Here is a 24,300-nt window from a genome sequence, read left to right on the forward strand (position 1 = left end):
AATTTCGTCGGTAAGTTTAGAGAATTTTTATTGGGAGATATAAGTGTATTATTACACAAAAGATAAAATTTTAAATTTAGAAAAAAGTTTTAAAACTTAATTTGGATATATTAATTTTTTAAACAATGTTTTTTTATTTAGAAAAATTATAAAAACACTCATTTGGATATGTTGTGATGGTAACAATATCAAGGATGTATATATACAATCGATTCACTGAGTTGACGATGGTTTGATCATTCATCATATCCTTCAACTACTTATTTTGGTGTGATAGTAACTATATTAAGAACATTTTAGGTGTATTATATTTATTTTAATCTAAAGAGTTAACCATTATTGTTTAGTTTGATATATTCAGATGCAAATGGGTAAATATTGATATCTTAGAACTTTGCATGGGTAGTAAGTATGTAAAACCATTTTCTAAGTTTTAATAATATTTACAAAATGCCAAACACATCCTCTATCATTTTCATCAATTATTTGGATCCTTATTTATTAAACTCGATTTTACATCATAAATATATAAACGATAATTTAAGACGTATATATTACATACAACTTCTTAATTTACAGGGAAAATAATTAACTTTGGAGATATCTACAACTTAACCATGTACTGTACGGTCGGTTAACCTCCGGCCTCATAGCACGACACCTCCCAAAACCCTTGCTGAGGTTTCGCGAGGGCCTTCTCGAAGCCTATCCGCCACCGCCTCCTCCTCCACCCCGGACTCTTATCTCGATCCCGGGCTAACGCTGGCTTCCACAGCTTCCTCCCTCCCGATCCCTCTATGGCGAGCCCACGAGCTCGGCGGCAGAATGTCGCGGCAGAAACCCTCCGAGAACTCGGTCCTCCACCTCCCGTTTCCGTCCTGTCTGACCTCGACTGGCCCTCGCCCAGTCCCCGGTCGCTGCGTTCCCCTCAGTGCCCTCCGTTCGTCCCCGTTCCCTCTCCGATCCGAACCGCAGGAGCCCGAGGACTCATTCCCGGTGGTCTTCTCCCAGATAAGCCCGCTCCAATCCCCTCTTGTGTTAGACCCTGATGATGTCGTAGACGATGATGCCGCGGGCTACCTCAACGGGGCTTATAATTCTTCGTGGCTTGGCCGCGGCATCGCGCTTGATTTCCCTGGAGAAGCGGTAAAGACGGTCATTTGCGAAGAGCCGGCTTGGATTCCTCCGGGTTACTCAATCGAGCTCGTTGCGGAGAGCCATGTCGGGAGCTTGGAATCTCGGAGGGCAGAAAGGAGAAAGTATAATTCTCTGAGGAGGAGACAGATTAAGGCGGAAACGGAGGCGTGGGAGAGGGCCGCGCAGGAGTACAAAGAATTGGAGAGGGAGATGCTCGAGAAGAAGCTGGCCCCGAGCTTGCCGTATGTGAAATCACTTTTCTTGGGCTGGTTCGAGCCATTGCGGGATGTAATTGAGAGGGAGCAGAGGTTGCAGAAGACAAAGATGCAGAAGGCTGCCTATGCCCCCCATATTGGGCTCCTCCCGGCTGATAAGATGGCAGTCATTGTGATGCATAAGATGATGGGGCTATTGATGGTGGGCCAGGAGGATGGGTGCATCCGGCTTGTTCAAGCAGCAATTCGAATTGGGGAAGCAATAGAACAGGAGGTAGGCCAATTCCCTCTCACCTCCTTTTTTCTTCTTGTGGTGTGTTTGGTGCGTGTGCAAGTTCCAAATCATATATTTGACTGTCATAATGTAAAATCTGTGGGTATATTTTATTGTAAATTATGTTGGTGGTTCTGGAATTTCAGAATTAGTGGATTTGGACGATTTAAGTTTACAGATTATCCCATTAGTTTTTCTCAGAATTCAATTTTTCCTATCTGATATAAAGTTCCCTCTATCTGTTTCATGTTCTTTTTATGCAAGTAATTTCTGCTCCTTAAGTTTGTATCTTTGTTCTTGTTATCACTAAACTTTATTTCTCATTCCAGTTTAAGATTCAGGCTTATCTCGAGAAGAGTAAGAGACCAAGAAGAAGGAAAAATGAAGGTGATCGAAATATTATCTTGTGCACACAGCAAGAGATCTTGAGGAAAAAGGTGATGAAATTGATAAAAATGAAAAGACTGATTGAGGTTCAGAAGCTTCTAAGAAATGAGATTGAGATGGAGTCTTGGGGTCGTGATGGCCAAGCCAAGGTTTGTGTATCTACATTTGCTCGTGGTTAGCATACAAGTATTGTTTGTTTCCCCCTCAACAAAAAGGTTTATCTTTTATTCTTGTGCAGCTGGGGAGTCGCTTAATTGAATTACTCTTAGAATCAGCATTTGTACAAGTACCATGTGATAGTTTAGCAGACTGTCCACCTGAAATTTTGCCTGCTTTTAGACACACATTTAAAAATATTTCCAAGGAAAATGGGTATGATGACAATAATTCTTTCTTTTACATCCTCTGTTTTCCAATTTTCTGCTACTTACCTTGATTCTTTGTTAACTTAAAGGCTTTACCATTTGTTTGTGCAGCAAATCAATCAATAGATACGGGGTTATAGAATGTGATCCATTAGTCCACAAGGGTTTCGATAGCACTGTGAGTCGTGATTCTATTTGAACTAAGTTTTCTTGAAGAGGATAATTATGAATTTATTTTTTGCTGAATGTTATATTTTCTTGCACTATGTATTGCCAGAAAGCTACATATTTATCAGTTTTGCTATAAAACATCTATGTGCTACTCAATTGGCATCTGTATTTACAGTGTCATTCATGGTTATTAAGGTTGAGCATACACCCAAGCAGGAACATGGTTCTAGTCTCATGCCCATCTAGTTGCAGCCAAATCCAGCCTTTGATTCTGATGATTATATGCCCAACATGTGAAATGTCCCAGGATAAGCCAGGTTGGGCCAAGATCTGAGCCTGATGACTTTTGGAGGAATCCTTAGAAAGCTTGAGCCAACCTTTTCCCACAAAGGATTTGTTTGGGTCTTGTTTGCTCTTGGCCCATTCATACCCTATGTTGTATCAATATTCTAAATGGTGTCGATGGTATGGGTTTGGACATGGAACACATGTATGAAGGCACATGAAGTGTACTATTTGTAGAATGCTCTTGATGAGATTCACATATTCAGAAAACCATATTGTCATACAATCATTGATTAAACAAAAAGGAATAGACTAATGAAGGGATTATACACTTCAGGATATGTCCTATAGTATGATCATAAACAAAAAAAAATGACACCAACTAGGGTTCAAGTAGTCACTATGATACCATATGAAATAGCTAACACAATCACAAAATGTGCACACTACCCTTGAAAGGCTCACCAGATAAGATTTGCTTCCATCCAATTCAGGTTTGATGGCTGACCGGCCTATGACTCCTTAGGCACTATGCACAGCGGTGGGTTGGAAATTTGTTAACTGACCTGTCTGATATGAAAATTATTGGATCTGTGTATATGCCGTTTTGTCTGGATCTGAGTTGAGAAAAAAAAAACAATGATTTTAATCATGAGCTGGGACAGTTTTAGATTTTTTGTATAAACCAGGTCTGAATTGCTATTTTCTACTAAATTGGTCAAACCAGTTGAGTTCAAGTTATATGTTATTCTATTTTTCGTTTTTTTAATGAAAATGTGCACTCTCGATTGTTCTGTCTGTTGAAATATTTTGTCAAGCCAAGTTGGATCCAGGTTGATTGAGAAAATCAGGGCTGAGTTGGCATGTAAATTTCTGGTTTAGGTTTGACTATTTTACAAGAGTTTCATCTAACCTAACCTTAGCCAAAGCATGCCATCCCTATTATGCACGTTGGTTGTCAGGGAACTGTGTTTGCATCAGGTCCACATAGAAAGTTGCAGGTTCACTTATATTATGACTAAATTCTAATAATAGTTATCAGATATATGATTCAGATGGTATTCCTAAGAAACTACTAGTCTTCTCAAGATTTATATTCATATTATCTATTATTTTATTTACGATTATCGATTGGAGTTTAAGATTTTCTACTCATATTATCTATGATTTTATTTATGATTATTGATTGAAATTTTGCTATATTACTTTTTACTCTTGCAGGCGAGGTATATGGTCATCCCTTACCTCCCAATGTTGATACCGCCAAAAAGTTGGAAGGGGTATGATTCAAGTGTAATATAGCTGCTTCATTCAGTAGACTATATCAAGTTTATGACTTATTCAGGTTTAGATAACTTTCTCAACAAAGTCACACATGACGATGCATTGATCTTATTCATTACATAGATTTACTTGTAGAAGTATTTCTAAAGCTGCTTGTCTTATTGGCGTCTTTTGTGAAGTGGGTATTTAGTTTCTTTATGTTGTACTCTATCTTGATGTAACTAGATGTGAATGTCCCCACATTCTTTTCCTGTTTAGGTACGACAATGGTGGACATCTGTTTCTGCCTTCATATGTTATGCGGACACATGGGGCACAAGAACAACAAAAAGCAATTAAAAGTGTCCCGAGAAAGCAGCTGCAGAAAGTATTTGAGGTCTAGCTTACTTCTTTTCTCTCTTTCTAGTTCCCCTTTTTATATGGAAATTTTGCTATATGCTAGGAGTTTGTAGGGAATGCACTTGGCACAATGTAACAAGGTTTAAGAAATTTGATTGACACTCAAGATCTTCTAATCGGTATCCTTTTAAATTATGATATTCTTTTCCAACTTTTTCTCTTGAAAATTTATTCATTATTCACTGTTATAGATGTGCGGCAAGCTATTTGCTTTAAAAAAAACTATGGGTTTTACCCAAGGTTCGCAATACCATACCGTACCGGTATTTTGACCTGGGCTTGGTACCGGTACGGTACGGTGTACCGAGCGGCAAGGTTCGCAATACCGTACCGTACCGGAGTTTCGACCTGGGCTCGGTACCGGTACGGTACGGTATACCGCTCGGTACACCCAGGTGTACCGAGCGGTATATTCAGGCGTGCCGAGCACTGTAGCAGTGCTACAGTGTTACGGTACTGCTACAGTACTGCTCGGTTGTCTACATTTATAGCTGGTGTGTAAAAAATTTTTTTTGGGTTATCTACATTGTTCCTTAACTTTTTGCAAGTTGGCCACTTTCTTTTCTGGGTTAAATCTTTTTTTTCCTTAAAATATCAATTCTAACCAATTTATTTCTGGTGGGCAAACTTGACTGGTCCTCAAGGACAATTTAGCTAGATTTTGTGTATTCTCGTGCATTTTCCTGCCATTCAGCTAGATTTAGTTAAGAAAACCATTCCAATGCTTGATCGTGAGGTTGCCTTTCACTAGTTAGTAGCATGATTATATCTGTAACTTATGAATTTGTTTTTTTCTGTAGGCATTTTGCATTGAATTATGCATTTATAATATATAAATTGATTCCAATAGGTTTGAAACATCAGATATCCAAGGTGTCTTGGTAAATGCTATTGGTACTATAAAGATATGCACCACAGTAAACAATTGGAAATCAACATCATCTTACCTTGATGCTTTTTGATGGCTGCATAAGTTCATATGATGTACATTAACACTTCAAAGAACCACAAATACAGATGTTATAATCACTTCAACAAAATTAATATTTTCACCTGGGCTAGGTCCTGGAAACAACAAATAGAAAAAAAGCTATGAGGTTGAAAGTACAACAGTAATCTGGGAGACAACTTCCATGGCAATAACAATGGCTATGCACATTGTGTATCTGTTTTTGCTATATACCCTTGTGTTTCAACAATAGTCAGTGGGTGACATGCAAAGAATAAAAGTGAACATTGATGACATTACTTGCTTGCATCTTATTCTTATGTTGTCCATGGTGGTTACCTCCAATCTGTTATCTTTATTAATTATCTTATATGTGTGTGTGTTTAAACTATCTTTTGCTTATATCACCAATTTACTTATAGCTATTAATTTATTATCTGTACTTGTCGCATTTTCACCCTAATTATTTTCTTAAAGAAAGTAGAATAGAGTTGTCTAAAGATTAAAAATTATTTTTAATCTTTATTCATATATATTTATACAATATACATATGTTTCTTTGTGGAACAATAAACTGATAGCACAACTATGTTTTCGAGTTGCTCAGGCACTAGATACACTTGGAAGAACAAAATGGAGGATAAATAGAAGAATTCTTGATGTTATAGAGATTGTTTGGAGCAGAGGGGGAGGTATTGCAGGTTTGGTTGATCGAAAAGATGTGAGTAGATTTTGAGAATCTTCTTTTACTTTTCAACATTTTCTTAGGTACTATTGTTCATATTAGAGATTATCCTTTTTTTTTTCCTGTGACCATCGGTTTATGGCTTTGTAGATCCAACTACCTGATAGACCTGAGACTGAGGATTTGACTGAGATCAAGAAATGGAGGTGGAGCACTAGAAAAGCTAAAAAGGCTAATAGCGAGATGCATGCTCAACGTTGTGATGTAGAACTTAAGCTTTCTGTATGACATCCTCTTTGTACTAGTATTTCAGATCAAGAGTTGCAAGTTTTTCTCGGAAATTATTCTTGTGCTATTTCATAGTTTACCTAGTCCATGTTTGTTAATGACATATCATATATGCTTGGAACAGGTAGCACATAAAATGAGGGATGAGGAAGGATTCTATTATCCTCATAATATTGACTTCCGAGGTCGTGCATACCCGATGCATTCACATCTAAACCATTTGAGTTCAGATCTATGTCGAGGAATTCTGGAATTTGCTGAAGGAAAACCCCTGGGGAAATCTGGTTTACACTGGCTGAAAATACATTTGGCAAACATATATGGTGGAGGTGTTGAAAAGCTTTCCTATGACAGGAGGCTGACTTTTGTCAAGAACCATTTGAGAGATATATTTGATTCAGCAGAAAATCCTATTGATGGTAACCGCTGGTGGATAAGTGCTGAAGATCCATTCCAGTGCTTGGCTGCATGTATTGATCTTACCAAAGCCTTAAAAAGCTCATCGCCACACATGGCCATCTCTCACTTGCCCATTCATCAGGTGGCGACTAAATTTAATACAGAAGATCGTAGCTGATTCAGTTTTGCAATATATATATATATATATATATATTGCTCATTTAATTTGTAGTAGAAAATTAATCCATCAATAGATGCATATCAGTAGTTAATTTATTGCAATTCTACTCCTTTTCGGCAACTTGTCACTCATTAGAGCCTGAAACTAGACAAATTTGCAAACTATTGATATTCCTTGTGTGCATTTAAAGAATGTAAAAAACATAGCTAGCTGATAGGAAAGCCAAGTGATTAATGGTGGGTATTTTCATCTGATAGCACAATCCATACCTGTTAGAAGAAGAACATGGGTCGTTGCCCGTTTCAGTGCCCCATGAACATTAAGTGCTTGAAAGATGACATTTGCTGTTTCTGCAAGCCAACTGTACCGGCACGTGGCATGGCCTTTTGGAACGTCTTGAAGCATTTAGTTCATTAAACCTAAAGCATTTAGATTAGATTCTCACCTCTCTTTTATTTAATTTCAAATCTGGTACAAGTGCAAGTCAAATGATTAGGCATAAGCAAATATATTTTAGTCTAACTAAAGCATCATTAAGTTAGTAATGTGGTTAAAACTTAAAAAGTTATTGGATGCTCACTTCATTTTACATGTTTCATTTCCAAAATGTCATAGTGAGGAAGTACCACATATCTGTTTGTTTGGAGCTGGAGTGTCAGCAATTTCAAGCATTTCAATGTATTGCATCCTGCCAAACACAGTATCATTTACAGGGTCCCTCTGAGCTGTCTGCTATCAACTTCTATGCTCATAAAATTTATTTATTACATCTTTGCAATTAGAACTCCTTTATGTATTTTGCCGTACCTTGGAAAGTTCTTTTATGCATATTGTCTTTTCTCTGCTATATGCACAAATTGTCATGTCCCAATAAAAAACTGTTTTTTTCCTTCTGAGAGCTAGTCATCATCTACTTGGTTCTTTCCAGTGTACAAGTTGAACAATAATGGTTTTATGATACTGAATTAAGCAACAAAGATGACATCACTTTAATAGCAGTAGCTACATAGTAACATATCAGGGGCCACTAGAGTTGCATCAATGTTATGAGCCTATGATTTAACAAAAATGCTTTCCAGAATCTGTGATTGGGATTATAAATGGATTTTTTTTGTTAATGATGATAGGAGAAGGTCATATAAAGTGGGAAGTAAATTTATGTCAGATATGAGTACTGAATGTTGTGCCAGTATTATCGGTAACTTTTATGGTGTGTACATTCTATCTCACTACGTAAGGTCTTGCACTAGTTCAAGAACTTCCTAGCACAACTTGAGTGTTCATATAGTTTTATCTTTGATTTTTAGATAGTCATAGCGTTGAATAACCAATGTATAGACTATTGATGAACATTCTTATTTGCTGTTGAAGAATATTAGTATCCTTCCTTTACTAGGTATCAACATATTGTGGTAATTGGTTATATGAGATTTTCATAGTGGATATATGTTATTTCATTTGTAAACCAAAAATATTATTTGCTACACCTCCAACATCATGCATGCTAGCCCATTCTTAAAAACTACGGTTACTGTTTGAATGTTAATTTATTTTGCTGAGCCATTGTATCCAATAAATTTTTCAATGGAATGAGTTTTATCTGACTTGATGCTGGTTAATTTAGGATGGTTCTTGTAATGGTTTGCAGCATTATGCAGCTCTAGGGAGAGACTGTGTAAGTTTATTGCTTTATCTTGGAATATTATTCTTTATATTGGTTGGTCGTGTAATCTACATTTTCTTGAATATCTGATGTTTGAGATGACTGCCAAATTACTACACCTGCTGAATGACATATGTCATTCTTCTACTTTCTTAAATGAAGCATCTTGTAGTCACCAGCCTCTAGATGAATTGTAAACAAGAAACCATGGATGATTCCATCTGATTAATCATGGAACTTTTAGTCTTATAAATGAATTTATCAAAGAAGGTTTGTCTTAAAGAAAATGGCTCTCATTTAATTTCATATACATGAAACCTTCTAAAAAACAAAGCCTTGGAGTTGTCAGTTAATCCTGAAGCATGATATGCTTCTATTAATTTTAAAATAATAATTCTGGTTCTTCTTGTGTATAAAAAGTATGATTTTGCTGATTTATTCTCTTGTTTTTCATATTGTTCCTCACAATAAATATTGGTGCTCTACCTCATGAATGTTAATTGTACAGTATGTCCATGCATCTTTATTTTTTTCCTTTGTTAGGTTTGCTTAAAAAGACTCATCTCTTTGATAATATAATATATCTCTATTTTTTTTCCCTTTGTTAGGTTTCCTTAAAAAGACTCATCTCTTTGATAATATAATATATCTCTGACCATCGTTACTGACCACCAGTGACTGACGTTCTATATCAAGCGAGTCCCTTAATTTGTGCAAAGAGTTGCTTATTTATGTGTTTGTTTGAGAACCTTTGTGTTAAGTTCAACTCATTCATCTTTATCTGCATATATAATCAGCTTATTCATGAATTAAGTGTTAATTACTACCATGCATATCCTGGGTCATGCGGTTTTGGTATTTTACATTTTACATTGTTGTTATGCATCATAATAACTGATTGTTGTACACATCTTGATTTTCTTGTTAAGACTCAAGAAGACCTATTTTGATCTTATGAAGGTCATATTCTTGCTTCCCATGACCCCAAATTCCATTTAAGCATAAATTTGATCACATTGCTTCACCAGAATTTTAATTTATTTTTCCATCAAGTTTTTAGAACAGAACTGGAAGCTTCACAATCATCTTAATGTCCAAAACTCAATTGTTTTGATATTTGATTTGTTAGACACACAAAAGATCATCGCATGCTTGTCTCCATCCTATAACAAAATTTGAAGAATTAGACTAAAGAAGACCACAGAAATGAGGTGCATACGAGAAGGATATTCATATTGTTTTGCAATAAAAATGCTAGAGAAAATTTAACCAACGAGTCTTCGTTCAAACTAATTCAGTTACGCCATTCTTCCCGCCTTTGTATTACTATTCTTTGCATTAGAGGAAATAAGAAGTCACAAGATAGAAGTGCCCTAGACTTTTGGCCTACATGATGATTAACTTGATTCCTAAGAATATGAAAAATAGTTCTTGGAACCATCGTTTCGGGTACCGAACATGATTTGTCGGATTGGTACATTTCGGTCAGTATCGATGTACCATGTGTTGGTATATTGATATGTATCGGTGTACTGTAGAGGAAGAAAAAGAACGAGAAGAGGAAGGCTAGGTGGAGGAACAGAGGTAGGAGGAAGGAAAAAGGAAGAAGAAGTGATGGAGGAGGAAGAAACAGTGAAGGAGAAGGAAGAAGAGGAGGAGAAGGGGTGGGAGCATACCTGGGAAGAGGAAGCGACAAAAGGCGGCAGTGGCGATGGCATCAGCATTGAACGCGAGTAGAGGGCTTGCAAGAAGAGCCCTAATTTCTATTTTAGGATTTTTTAATGTTGAGTTGGACAGGCCCCACCACTATTTTCAATTTTTTTATTAGTTTCACGCGACTAGATTGGGCCGCTTGAAACAGGGGTGGTCCACGTGTTGGCCCATGCCCTGACCGGTACATACCACCCATTTTGTGTCATTTTGCACAGTACAATAATCCTTGACTTGGAACTAATAAAGCATGGACATGCATAACCCCACACAAAATAGAGACACAACATGGTAAATCTTATAAAAGTAGGACAGTAAATGTCCAAGGAAACAATTAATATCGTTATTTTATTGTTTATCTTTTTTCTTTTGTACTTTGTACAATTTAGACAATCTATGATCACTATATGAAATTTGCAAGGAGCGTAACAATTATTCATAAAAATTGCAATTGTTGAAACCCTTCAAATACGTATACAAAACCTTGAGAAGTCAAAAATCCAAATTATGTACACATTGCCAATTTTCAACATTTCCTTGTATCCTTCTATGGATGATATAAATGTCCTACATATGTACAATAAACTGATATAAATAAGTGTGGATGACACGGAAGTCCTAATACATCTTTTTTGAGTATTCAACATATGTCAGTGTTTGGCGTGGGCATCAGAGTATGATAATCATTTTGAAGTGTTCATACTTCATGCTTAGGAATTTATCCTCGAGCAGTCCTTTTAATTATCTCTTCCACCAACTTCAGAATTATCCCCACAAACTCATTGAGGATGGAGGGATGGTGATATTGGAATAAGGGTTGATTAGGGAGTCTTAAGGCTGCAGTAATGAGATTGTGATCACAAAGTCACCTGATATGTTAAATTTTCATGTTCAAAACCGGTTGATCCAGTTATTTGATTGTTAATATCTTTTTCTATGCCATGACATGTATGTTAATAATTTATCTTCTTATAAACAGTCTTACCAAATGATTCTTATAAATTCAGTTGGAGGCAGCTGCTGTTAACTTGGTCGCTGGAGAAAAACCTGCAGATGTTTATTCAGAGATAGCTATGAGGTAGTTTTCCCTGAAGTTGTAATATGAGCATGACTACTACAAACTCAACTTTTATGTTCAGTAAACATATGGAAGAAAGTCTGCTTTGATAAATGATGCCTTTCATTTGTTGTAGAAATTAGTTGCCAAACAAATAATTCCTTTTGCGTCAACTGATAAGGCTTAATGCATGTTTGTTCAACCATTATTTATGGATTTAAATTCTTGTTTATAACACTTCCTTCTGCCCTGATAAACTATGTTGTTTGTATCTATTGGTTGCAAAACTTTATTAATTTGGTAAATAAGGAAGATTTAGTACATTTTGGACATATAGCAATTTCTTTTTATTGTTTTCTGCCACAGATTGGACGTAAGGTTGTAGATATATATTTCTTAGAAGTTTTTTGTGAATGGATCTCTACTACATTATGTATCTAGGCTGTGCTGTACAGATAACTAAGATCAAAGAGATACTAGTGCACAAGGATTTCTGGACCTGATGTTAGCTGGCCTTTGCTGGATCTGGCTGAAAGCGATTAGTTGAAGCCAGTTGGTTTCACGCTTTTTTCCTTTTCCTTTCAGAATTGCTCCTTCCCACCCTTTCACCCTGAAGGAAACCCGAAAACTAGCCACCTAACTATCCTCTCACTGTCTCACACAGCCCAAAAAGAAAACACATACTGAACAGCCTGATTTTTTTAATCTTCAACTAGAGGCTATTTTAAAGTTTTGACATCTGAGGGTGAGGAGCCATCTTTTGGAAATTAAGATGCCTTGAGAATTGACCTGTCTACTCTATTGTACATAATAGACATCAGAAGAGACTATGAGGTCATCTTATTGAGTATTTGGAATATTGATTTGGAAACTAAAGAAGTACAAAGTTCTCTTATTTAGCTCAAAAGTGCACTATAGTGATGATGAAAGACATCATAGTTTGGAAACTTCCGACTTTTGATTTGCAATATAATTGTATTAAGATGCATGAGAGTACGAGTTAGTATATACGATGCATCATTCTGAAATTGATCATGGTGGTACTACCTGATGGGAATAGTAGCATCTTAGGCCTGACGGTCTTCTAGTGTTGTCACTGTTAGATGGCCAGTGGAATGGTCAGATAACTGTTGGCAATCTTACCAGCAAAAAATATGACCATTGAGGCTGTTCTTTAAGCTTATGATCAAGGTTATTGGCTCAATAAATGTCCCACCAGTTCAGTAGGTTGATATATATGTACTGGTTGACCTAGTATGACTTTGGTTATTAGAAACTAAGCTTTCAGTAAGTATTTGCTTTAAGGTTTTAAATAATGGTCAAGCACTGCTGTCGAAATATATAGCTTAATATCGGTATATGTACAGGTTGTTATGATTTTTTTTTTATTCTTTTATTCAATGATATCAGGCAGTATAGGTTGGTGCATCACCTAGTCTACTGTTATTGTACTAGTTTGTTAAGTTTTTGAAACCAGTATTGGACCTGTTTTTAAATCCTTAATTTGGTGAGACTCTTGGTACTTGGTGTAACTCAAATCCTTGTTTGGTCTTCTTGGACCTCTTGGAGAATCTCTTGGATCAACTCTTTCACTTCTTTTTGCTGACATGGTGAAATTGATATTCTTTAGTTAGTTTTGAGCTATTGGAGAATCTCTTGGATCAACTGTTTCACTTCTTCCGTTCTCTCACAAACTTGAACTATTCATTAATAGGATCCTTTTAGATGGTTGTTATTTTTAATATCATCATTTAATTCCAGTAATTTTGAGGTTAGATTATCATATTTGCATCGTGTGGATTATGATGGCTGCATTTTCCCTTTTGTTTACAATTATGCATGGTCTGATGAAAATATATATTTCTATACTTCTGCAAATTGAAGGGTCAGAGAAATCATACAAAAAGACTCCCAGAAAGATCCTACTGTTGATCCGACAGCTTTGTTGGCTAAAGTCCTAGTTGATCAGGTTAGTTCAAAACTATGTGAAAAAGTGATCTCATTTTGTAGCTGGCATTTGTTACTAAAAGCTAGTAACAATATTTCTAACATATTTAATTAGACATTATTCACTCTTCATAGCTTTCAGGTGGATCGGAAGCTTGTTAAGCAAACGGTAATGACATCAGTTTATGGTGTCACATATGTTGGTGCCCGGGAACAGATCAAGAGGAGGCTTGAAGAGAAGGGACTGATTACTGATGATAGACTACTATTTGGTGCATCTTGCTATGCTGCTAAAGTAAAGAATATTATAACTGTTTTTTTAATAATATTTTTTCTAACTCCAGTTTAACTGAGAGTAATACTGATTTGACCTATCTTACCTTTTGATGAAGGTGACTTTGAATGCTCTAGGTGAGATGTTTGAAGCTGCACGTGGTATTATGAAATGGTTGGGAGATTGTGCAAAGGTTTGTTTCTTTTTGCAACCTATTTTGCCATCTCAACTGTGTATGATATTGATGATTCTTTATCTGTTGAGTAGGATTACTGACTACTAATTTTGAACTTGTATATTTAAGCAGATCACAAGTTACCAGAACATCATTAACACTCTTTAAGTTTCACAATGGGAAAAATTTTACTATTACTTACAGCTGTTGTAATTTAAACAGATCATTGCTTCAGAAAATGAGCCTGTGAAATGGACGACTCCTCTTGGGCTCCCGGTTGTTCAGCCTTATAGAAATTCTGAGAGACATCAGGTGAGTTCTTTAGTGCATGAAATTCTCAAAATTTGCCTAAACCCAAAATGGTTCATGCTTTTGTTACTTGTCTACTTGAAAGTTATCATCATCTCCAGATTCTACTATTGCATGACTGTATTATGAGTTTATCAGGCAACTCCTATAGCATAACAGATTGGAAAATGTATACATTAGTTGGTTATGTAATGAAGCGGTTTAATGATGCTACCATGTGGTAGTGTGAAGTTGTCTGATGGTCAACTATTGTTTGGTCATTGTTTTAATGCTGCATTTCGGATGAAATTGATTTGTTATTACCCTATTGGATACATGTTGATGAACTAGTGCCTTCAATTGCATGCACCTTCTACTAATCTGCTTCCATAGAATCTTGTGTGTCCTAAACAAATGAAGTATTAGATACAATTGTGTTTTCAGATGCCAGCAAGCAGAGAAGCGATTAATATTATATTGACCAATAGCTTCTTAAAGTAAAATAAGAAATCTACCAGATCAATGCAAATTTATATTTTAGTATGTCAAATAACTCTTTTCTCATTGTTGGGAATGACATAGGTAGTCCAACTACTACCATGACCGAATATCATTTTAAAAAAATCTTTCCTGTTTTCTTTTACAGAATAATAATAATGGGCTTAATGGTCTAGAACCTAGATCACAAAAAATATGGAAAAGAAGAAAGTAAAATGACCCAGTTTGAATTTTTATACTTACATGTATGTTATTTGATTTGCTATGAACACTCTTTTTTTCTAAATGGTATTAATTATTGATTACAAAATGTAATTCTGAGTCATTACAGTCGGCCTTGAACTTGTCAAATAAGGCTATGAGATAGGTCGACTTTGTATTATTTGTTCCAACATCTGAGTTTTTTGACATCTTTGTTGCAGATAAGAACTTCCCTCCAGGTTCTGACATTACAAAGGGAGGGTCAATCGGTAAGCTTAAAATGTTCTTGTAAATGGCTGTCATGCACATTTATACCATTATATTGAGTTTTCTGCCTTCAGCAGGTTTCAGTTAAGCGGCAGAAGACAGCTTTTCCGCCAAATTTTGTACACTCTCTTGATGGTTCACACATGATGATGACTGCTATCTCTTGCAAAAATGCTGGCTTACATTTTGCAGGTCTTGTTATAGTTGTTTTCCACCAGCTAGTTAAGATTTTTAACTTGACATTAATAATTTCAATGAATAGTCTTGTAACTGTAACATGAACAAGTAGAAATATCACATGATTTCTTTTTTGTGAGCATCCCAGTGAAAATTAGTAAGCTTCATTAATTGTTTCCCTTTATTATTGTAATATACTTTTGCTTTGACTAGCCCTTCCTTGCCATTCTGATCCAATATTATTTGGTGATCTAATACTTTCTAGGTCTTCAATATGATTCTTGCTTCCATATTTGTTGTTCCTGTTGCTACACTCTATCATACTGTTATATTCTCTCCTACACACTTATTCATTAGTGATGAGATTCATTGTAATGTACATACTGATCTTTTTCAGTTCAATACCTTGGATTATAAGATGGTAGTGTACATTGAAGTTTTCAATAACAGATTTATGCCGTATCCTGAATTTAGATATCTTGTTGAACCAGACTGAAGATACTAATGTTGAGCATTATCGTCTTTTTCTCTGTGAAACACATGTTTCTCATTTGACGTATAAATATGGGTGCAGGAGTACACGATTCCTTTTGGACCCATGCATGTGATGTTGACAGGATGAACCAAATCTTAAGAGAGGAATTTGTGGCTCTTTACAACATTCCAATTCTGGAGAACGTGAGCACCTTTTAATGAGCTTCCCCCCTTCCTTCTGTTGAAGATATTTTCTTCTTGTATTGGCATTTTGATAAGAATAGTCATCAATAACAAAGATCGAGAGAATAAACATTTCCTTTCTGATGATATCTTGCAGTTGCTCGATGGTTTCCAAACATCCTTCCCGACGCTGACATTTCCTCCACTGCCAGATCGAGGCGATTTTGACCTTAAAAAAGTTTTGGAGTCTCCTTACTTTTTCAACTGATTCATATTCGTTATTTTGATTCCAGTTATGTTAACTGACTGGCCTCAAGCTCCTCATTGAAGGTCCAGTACCTCATGCTAGACAGAACAAATACGCTACAGATAGAGCAATCAGGACATGCAGGCTTGGCAGAAAAGTGGCACCTGAGATGTAAAGCAGAAGCATATAAAACACCACATGAATTTTACATGGATAGAAACATGTGAGGATGCTGCTTTCCAGATTGCATGAGAGTAACTAATCGCTGACACTGGTTAGGGATGACCTCAGTTGCTTGAGATGAGGTATGCTGAATTTTATTATTTGTCTCTGCCTCTTTTCGAAGTTTACCTTTGTTGTCAAAAGGCAAAACAATAATATATTCTCATTTTTTTTATTGACACTTGTACAATATTTTGGGAAAAATTAGTAATACACCAAATAAAGTTGTTCCAAATCGCTAGAATATTCTCTTGGTAAGGCGAGTGCAATTCTTCAATCTCGAAGGTGTTCTGTTCCCATAATTTTGTTCTGAATTGTATCTAACCTTGGAGAAAGTTTTAGAGCAGCAGCAGCACTTGCTTTGTGAATGTAATTCTAAGTATAGTTACTGACAAACAAGATATATTGCAAGCAAGAACCTCAGTATAAGATTTAATGGTGTTGCTAAGATTTTGGGTTGACCTTTTTATGGCTACTTCAATGTGTATTTGGTGACTCAAAATAGTTTCATGGTGTGGTTTATGAAGTAATGATGAATGCTTATTCCCCTAGTCACATTTTGTTCTCCATAGTTCTATGGTGCTTTTGCATTCAAATACATTGTAATTGATACTGATTGGTCGGGTTTAAGCTTCTTTTTTTTTTCTTCTGTTAACCTCGAATTCATGTTATAAGCTTCATGAACTACCATTAGAAAAAAAGAAAAGGGATCATGGAGATCCAATTGTTGTTCTGTTAAATTTCTAGTTGAAGAATATCAAGCTGCAGTTAATTTTAGAGGTATCAGAAAGTATCATCTCAGCTGTGGGATAACTTGAATGTTACTCCATTGATATGATTATTGGTTTTGGCTAACGAGTTTGAATACAATAATGCATGAGGGACATGTGATGTCAGGATGACATATAGAGAATTGGACAACCGAAAGCAATCATCTTATGGGTTCGATTAAGACTCCCAAACGAAAAGTCTTTGTTGGTCGGTCTTTTAGTCTTCTTTGGCTTTATTTATCATGTTGGCCTATGTAGTGAGATATCACGATGAAAAGAAAGAGAAGAAAAAGAAGGCAGCTTCTCACAAACTTGCTTTCCCCAAACCCATCTTTCTTAGGGCTCATGTTTCTTGATTCATACCACATGGTTGGAGCTTACTTGCTTTTGTTGTGTAAGCTTCATGCCCACATGAAAAAGAATATTCGCTGAAACATGGCGTAGAATATGGAGTCGAGGAACACGGCTCGTGTCATTTCATCAAACAGGTGTTAGGCCATGCTTCAGCGCCGCTCTCCACACGACGTCGATGCGGTCCACGTCGATGGCGCCGACCTCGTGATGCGTCCACCCTTCCAGGCAATGCACCACCCCTCCGGCGTGGCAGGCGTGCACCACTCCTCGCTCCATCGTGTACTGCTCACAGAGGACGGAGAAGAAGAAGGTCAGTTGCCTGTGTGCCAGTGAGGAGGAGGAGCGAGCTTACTGCAGCGGCACTACCTCGCACGACCCCAGCCCTCGGACGTCCTTGGGGAGCCTCATGGCCGCCAGACTCCCGTAGGTGCAGTCCCTCCTGAAGCCGATGATGGGCGGCACCACGAACTGGTGGAAGTGCGTGCCAGGCGGCGCCCACCTCTGCTCCCTCAGCGACAGCCACTTGCCCACTATCCACGTCTGCAACCACAGCACGATAGCTCTCAAATCCCTTTCTTCCCTAAACACCCCTAATCCATCTGCAACACCCTACCTTGCAGTGCTGTGCGGCCTGGTACTTGGTGACCTGAACCAGATGGTGTTGGCAGTCCTCCGGGGCCTCCTTTTGGATCTTCAGAAACCTCTCCGTCGACAGCGTCAGCATCTGTCGACGCCATCAGATTCAGCATCCATGTGCATGGCTAAAGGCGGAAGAGATCGATGGTGGGCTTAATTACCAGTACTCGGATGTTCTTTTTGCAAAGATACAGCGCAATGGCTCTTCCCAGCTTGGAGGTAGCGCCGGTCAAGAACACCTCCTTCACGTCCCTTGGGATCTCGTTGAGGATGACGGCCGCCGTCAGGGTGTTGCCATGTACGACCCGGACCTTCAGATCCGGGTGTTTGCTCACGAACAGCGTCCCCCCGCCGTTAAGCGACTCGTTCTGCAACAACATACGATCGTGCTCTTGGAATCAAACGTGTTCGACGTATTGCCTTAAAGAAATGAAGATTATGTATGTGGAAGAAGTGGATTCACGATGCAGCCTAACTTGTCTTTGCATGAGCTGGTAGATTGACAAGGGGGAAATGGACTCTCTTTTGGGTCATGCAAGCTGGTCAATGACAGAGACGAAAGAGATGCTCGACAACCCTAAAATCCACGACCGGAAACCTAAAGGAGAGTGGTTGGCTGGTTCCCTACAATAGTCCAAACCGCCTGCCATCAATATGGCTGATGATGGCTGTGGAGAAGGCATGGCAGCAAAGCATGACACTGAGACAGTACCATTCAATGCTCATTGCTCCATCACCAGGAAGGAAGAAGCGAAGGCAGGCAAACCAACCTTATTCAATGCTGCAAGGCTGACCACCTTCACTCCGAGCTTGTCCGCCCTAAGGATCGCGAGCTCGATCTGGTCATTGATGCCCTTCCTGGCGAACGGCAAGAAGTACTGCAACAAGCGGAAAGCCAAGTGACCGTGGTTTTCTTTGAGGGGGTGAAGGAGAAGAAGGGGAGAACGGCGACGGCGAGCACACCTGCAAGCCGTATCGCGGGACTACCCATGTCTGGTGCAGCCGACCCCTCAGGTTGTAGAAGGAGAGCAAGAAGGTCTTGGAGAACGCCCACATCAGGAGCATGACCGAGAACGCGATCGGCCATAGTAGCAGCAGGAAGAAGTTGTTGGTGAAGGGCATCGAGGAGACCGACCGGAACACGAAGGGTACGTGCATGGAGGAGATGACGTCGACGACATGCGCGAGGAAGACGAAGTCGGGAACGCGGTCGTTTCCCCCTGCATCAGGGCATGTCCTAATTGTGACTCTTCTGATCTCGTAAAGGCCTTCTTGCAGAAGATGCATAGGATCTCACCTGAGCGTGTCTCCTTGTTCAGATCCCACGCCTTGTTGTGTATCGTCTTCCCCAGCAAATCAAACACAGGCATGAAGAGGCAAAAGTTGCAGTTCTTCTCCTTGTGATGGAGGCTCAGATATCTGCAAACAGATTCGAAGTGCACAGATGAATTCTCTGAAGGAATTCAAGTAGTTTCCGAATGACAACAAAATCTAATTAAAGATCAAAGGGACCCTTCCACAGAAACATGCAACAGGAGTGGCTAATGCTTGCTCTGTGTTCCTCTGAACCAGTCACCAGAACCACAGCTTTTAATGCAGAAGAAGACTTTCCCAGTAAATTACTACTGTGGTAAACATGCACAGACGTTGGTGCAGACAAATCTGCACTGTGGCTCAGATTACTCGGAACAGTGTCTGCCTCCCTCCTTAATTTAATGGCGAGTGTCTCACCAACCACAGCTTCTACAGGGACAAAGGAAGTCGGGAGGAGAGCAGCCTAATGATGATATCATGGTCCATTGTATTGTATCAGATCTTCTCATCGAGAGAGAGGGAACATTCCCTTGATCTATGTGCTGTAAGTTCCTCCATCTGGACCACGATATTAAGTGCTGGTTGGTGCTTTGACAAATTGACCGATCCATGTTCTTCAGCAAGACCTTAAATTCTTAGGGACTTTGACATGGATCGAGTTGTTCGTGGGGCAATGCGATGCAGAGGAGGGGAGACGTGACTTACGTGGGGGAGTAAATGAGGTATCTGAGGACGGGTAGGGCGTCGAATAGGCGAGCAGGAAGCACCTCCACGTTGCTGTATCCCATGCTCCGCAGGAAGTCGAAGATGAGAACGTAGCCATACACCAAGCTCAGGGAACCATGACCCATGGCGAAGGCCCCCAGCAGTGGCGCCGCCATCACCGCGCTCAAGACGAGGTGCTCCAATGGCGTGGCGAACGCGGCTGGTCCAGCGAGCGAGAAGAAGACAGCATCATGCAGCGGTTACTCATTGCAGAAATGGAGTAGGAGGTGTTCTACTACTGCCTCTTCACGTACCTGTCAGGGACTGTGGCACCGGCGAGGAGTGGTGGATGGAGTGGTAGTGGGCGTAGAGGTAGCCGCGGTGGAAGCACCTGTGCGCCACGTAGAACAAAGGCTCCGAGACGCCGACATGAAGCAGCAGAGCGACGATGCACCCCTTGAGCTGCAGAAGTGGGAGCTCTTCCAAGGACGGAGCGGCATACAAGACCATGGATCCAAGGAGGGTTTGGAGGATGAGGAAGTTGTCCCTGGAGAAAGAAGAGAAAGATGCAGTGACAGACGGTCCATACATGGCGAGGCTCGAAGATGGACGAGGAGGCCGTACCAGTCCCACTCTTTGTCGATCTGCTTGAAGTCGACGCCGTCCTCGACCACCCGGCGCCGCCGGGTGAGGAAGAGCATGTTGCCGAAGGAGAACCAGAGCTGGTACACGAGGCTCCTGAGGGCGAAGAGTAGGAGAAGGTGAAGCGACCACCCACCTGACCTCCCCTCCCTCCATTCGCACGCAGCTTTGGCCACAATCGGTCCATATAACACGTACTGCATGCACCGACACCAAGTCTTTAGATCACAGAGAATTCACAGGCGAGCAAGAAAGCACAGGGAAGGATTGCATGCCTTGTAGACTCCAAGATTCCCCCAAGGCCAGGAAGCTAAAGGAGCTTCCATTTCCTCCTCAGAACGGAAAGGAAAGACGGAGATGGAGTGTTTGTATGTCTAGTTTCGTTTCTCCTTCTCCCCTTCTCTCTCTCTCTCTCTCTCTCTCTCTCTCTCACTCGCCTTGTTTGATGTTGGGGCAGTTGCACTGCTGCCCCTCTATAAATAAGCAACACTCCAACCTAAATGAGAGAAGATGGTAACTAAAGAAGAAGGGGAAATATAGATCATCTGTGGTCTGTGAACCCCCCCTCTCTCTATCTCTCTCTGTTACATTTCACTGTTGGGCTTCTTTACATATTCTCTGCTATGGGTTAGAAGCCAAAGGGAACAGCCATGAACGTACAGTTCGACCTCACCATCAATGCGCCACAGCGATCGCAATCCATCCCTCAGCGTGTCACGAGGTGCGCCGGCCAGCTTGCTCTGGATCGAGCCCAGAATCCCACCCGTCAAACTGCAGCTGTTCTCCCACGGTCCCAGTAGGTGTTGCAGCTCCATCTGCCGCTGCCATTAATGCATGGAAGCATAGGCTGAGGGCAGCACATCATAGAAGATGGACTTCCTCCTCTCGGGGATGAATGGTGATGGATCATTCCGAAGAAACCGAGTGGAATTAGGTCATCCGGTGGAGCTTTGTAAACCTCCAACCGCAGTCTTCAATGGAGAAGCCTCTGGTTTTTGTTTTTGCTTGGATAGGATAAATCTTACATACTAACACATATTATATGTATATATATATATATATATATAATGTAATTTTAATCTTTAAATTGAGGAATATTTCAGTATATGTGAACTGACCTTCTCGATGTTTAACTATATAGAATTTATTTCGTCTACTTCTATTTTTCATTTTTTGCATGAATATTCTTCAGATATATATAATTATGGTGATTAGATCATAGATGCTTTCTTAAGCATATATTTGTGAAGCCAAGAAATGATGAAATTAATATATTAATAAACCATAATGAAAAAATTGAATCATCTTTTATATATATATATATATATATATATATATAATTACTTTATACCCAAACAAAGGAAAAGGAGCATTAACTGATGCAATTGTAGAGCTAATCAATCAGACAATGACTCGAGACCAAGTGTCCGTATGGACGGTGGAGGTGGCGAGGTCGGCACCGCGTCGGATGCAGACTCTCCCCGCTCCGCCATCCGAGACTTCCCGGCCGCCATGCGCGTGGGACCACGCGCCCAACGTTGACTTTCGGAGGTGGAGGAGGAAGAGGAGGAGGAGGCGGAGGAGGACGAGGAGGAGTCGTCTCCCCGACACAGAGCGTGTACTGATCTGGACGCGTAAAGCATGGGCATGTTAATTGCCCATGTGGGTGGTGCGGAAGCAATGGCCATTAAACTCCGGCAACCACCCACCCACCCACCCCACCCTGTCCATTCCTTTGCGCTGTGCCTCTCTGCGACCACACCCACAGCGTCAATCAACGCATCACCTACACGCTCTCGTATCTATCGCTTCAACATTGAAGAGGTAAGCGATCGGAGGCAGTCAAACAACGGGGGGCAGCTGTTTGCTCCCAACATGCACGCCAAAACACACACTCTCTCTCTCTCTCTATTTGTGATCCGAGAGAGGTAACAAGTGACAGTCAATTAGGTCAACTGAATGGTTGAGCATACGAGAAAATTTATCATCGTTGTCATATGATCACTATAGGAATTGGGTTCAAGCTTTCCCCGTCCCTTTTCATCAATGGACTCCTGAAGGAGTGCGATATCTATCTCTGAGATCTAAAAACAGTAAAAGTAAATAAAAAAAGGAAACAAATTCCGTCATCCCATTTCGAGGACTAAGTGTCAACGTATGACCGGCACAAGACGATCTCCTCCATCAATGATCCATGAAACGAAAAAAGGAGGCGAGAAAGCGAAAGACGACGTGTTTAGGTATCTTCGGGTGTCCGACCCGACGAGGGACGAGTGATGTGACATAGCATAGGGTTGGTTGGGAATCCATACACGAAAAGCACAGACGCAAGCAATCAATGCGGGGGGGAGTGTATTGATGTGGATGTTGCATCTTTCAATCAACCGAACCAACATCGCGAGGAATCTTCGACTCTCTTGCCACGTTGATCAATGCCCTGTGCATAAATGGAATGTTGAGCACTCACTCGTGTCGCTTGATTTCCTCCTTCCGGCATTTAATGCTTAATAATGATGATGTTATACACGTTAAACGTTAAACCTTGTTATCGTTGTTATTTACGCTTTCCGATAATGTCAGATCTATCTCAACAACATTGAGATAAAACCTTTTTTTTTCCCTAAAGAGTCATTTCTTTTGCATTCGGCCGAAGAATCTCCATCTCAAGATTGATCAGTTGGAAGATTTTATAGTTTTATTAGATCAAACGGAACACATAAATAAAATAGTGTGAAATTGATAATAATTAAGGTTAAATATCATTGATATCATTGTCAACACGACGTGTCCATTATTTGTATACAGAGAATCGTCCGAGGTGAAAAACAACTCATCCCGAGATGTCACATACATAAAGATCAAAGTTGGAAGAAGCTTCTCGAATCGATTCTGGAGTTGAGAGTATGTTTGTCAAGCGATCATACCGCCTACTGTCAGGTGTCAAGCGGTGATACCACCCAGTAATGACGGTGGTATCGTTAGTACCTTGAAAAATCGATATGAGACACTTTTTGGCTCCAATTTTAAAGTCATAGGGGCCTATAAATACCCCACCCTTTTCTGTATGAAAGGGTACAAAACTATTGGCATAATCTTGAGTCCTTGAAGTGTTAAAGTATTGTAAAAGTGCTATAGTCCTCCTCCATTTCTAAGTATTAAGATCATTCATGAGAGGTGGTTTGCTTTTCAATTTGTTCAATTTATTACTGCAGGCTTCCTTAACCTTCTCTTTGCACTCTTATAAAAGCTTTCAAGTTCAATTTCTTTTTGAAACGGATTGAATCGAAATAAATATTTTTCGGAATCAACGTTTTTCTTCTCTGTACTCATTCACCCCCCCTCCCCCCTCTTAGTGCCGCTCTTGATCCTAACATTATCAAAGTTTGAGTACTCATTAATAATGGTAGAGAGAAAGTCACTATTAGAGTAAAAGATTGAAGATTCAGTATATGCGAAAAGATGTAATGTCTGTAAAAT

General features: G+C 39.5%; 2 protein-coding genes across 3 annotated transcripts; one reads left to right on the plus strand and one right to left on the minus strand.

The window, feature by feature from the left end:
- The first annotated feature begins 630 nt into the window (after positions 1 to 630).
- On the plus strand, positions 631 to 16,648 carry LOC135638990 (DNA-directed RNA polymerase 3B, chloroplastic-like). 2 transcript variants are annotated; one of them, XM_065152680.1, is made up of 19 exons: positions 631 to 1,626; positions 1,956 to 2,162; positions 2,252 to 2,385; positions 2,490 to 2,556; positions 4,056 to 4,114; positions 4,377 to 4,494; positions 6,074 to 6,187; positions 6,302 to 6,433; positions 6,564 to 6,980; positions 8,644 to 8,694; positions 11,400 to 11,470; positions 13,334 to 13,418; positions 13,539 to 13,691; positions 13,789 to 13,863; positions 14,068 to 14,157; positions 15,054 to 15,101; positions 15,174 to 15,291; positions 15,851 to 15,954; positions 16,091 to 16,648. In XM_065152680.1, exons 1-19 carry the CDS (start codon positions 826 to 828, stop codon positions 16,199 to 16,201), a joined length of 2,955 nt encoding a protein of 984 aa, XP_065008752.1. In that variant the 5' UTR covers positions 631 to 825; the 3' UTR covers positions 16,202 to 16,648. The 2 variants fall into 2 exon arrangements, with proteins under 2 accessions (XP_065008752.1, XP_065008810.1); XM_065152738.1 differs by having other exon boundaries at positions 15,177 to 15,291.
- Positions 16,649 to 17,488: 840 nt separating this feature from the next.
- Positions 17,489 to 21,278, minus strand: LOC135639117 (very-long-chain aldehyde decarbonylase GL1-2-like). The gene is made up of 11 exons (XM_065152923.1): positions 21,099 to 21,278; positions 20,806 to 21,020; positions 20,496 to 20,728; positions 20,182 to 20,401; positions 19,460 to 19,581; positions 19,126 to 19,382; positions 18,933 to 19,040; positions 18,324 to 18,530; positions 18,140 to 18,250; positions 17,893 to 18,066; positions 17,489 to 17,808 (listed from the first exon to the last, which is right to left on the minus strand). Exons 1-11 carry the CDS (start codon positions 21,147 to 21,149, stop codon positions 17,653 to 17,655), a joined length of 1,854 nt encoding a protein of 617 aa, XP_065008995.1. The 5' UTR covers positions 21,150 to 21,278; the 3' UTR covers positions 17,489 to 17,652.
- Between the last annotated feature and the right edge of the window lie 3,022 nt (positions 21,279 to 24,300).

Source organism: Musa acuminata, chromosome BXJ1-1, assembly GCF_036884655.1.
Source record: "Musa acuminata AAA Group cultivar baxijiao chromosome BXJ1-1, Cavendish_Baxijiao_AAA, whole genome shotgun sequence".
Classification (NCBI taxonomy): Eukaryota; Viridiplantae; Streptophyta; class Magnoliopsida; order Zingiberales; family Musaceae; genus Musa; species Musa acuminata.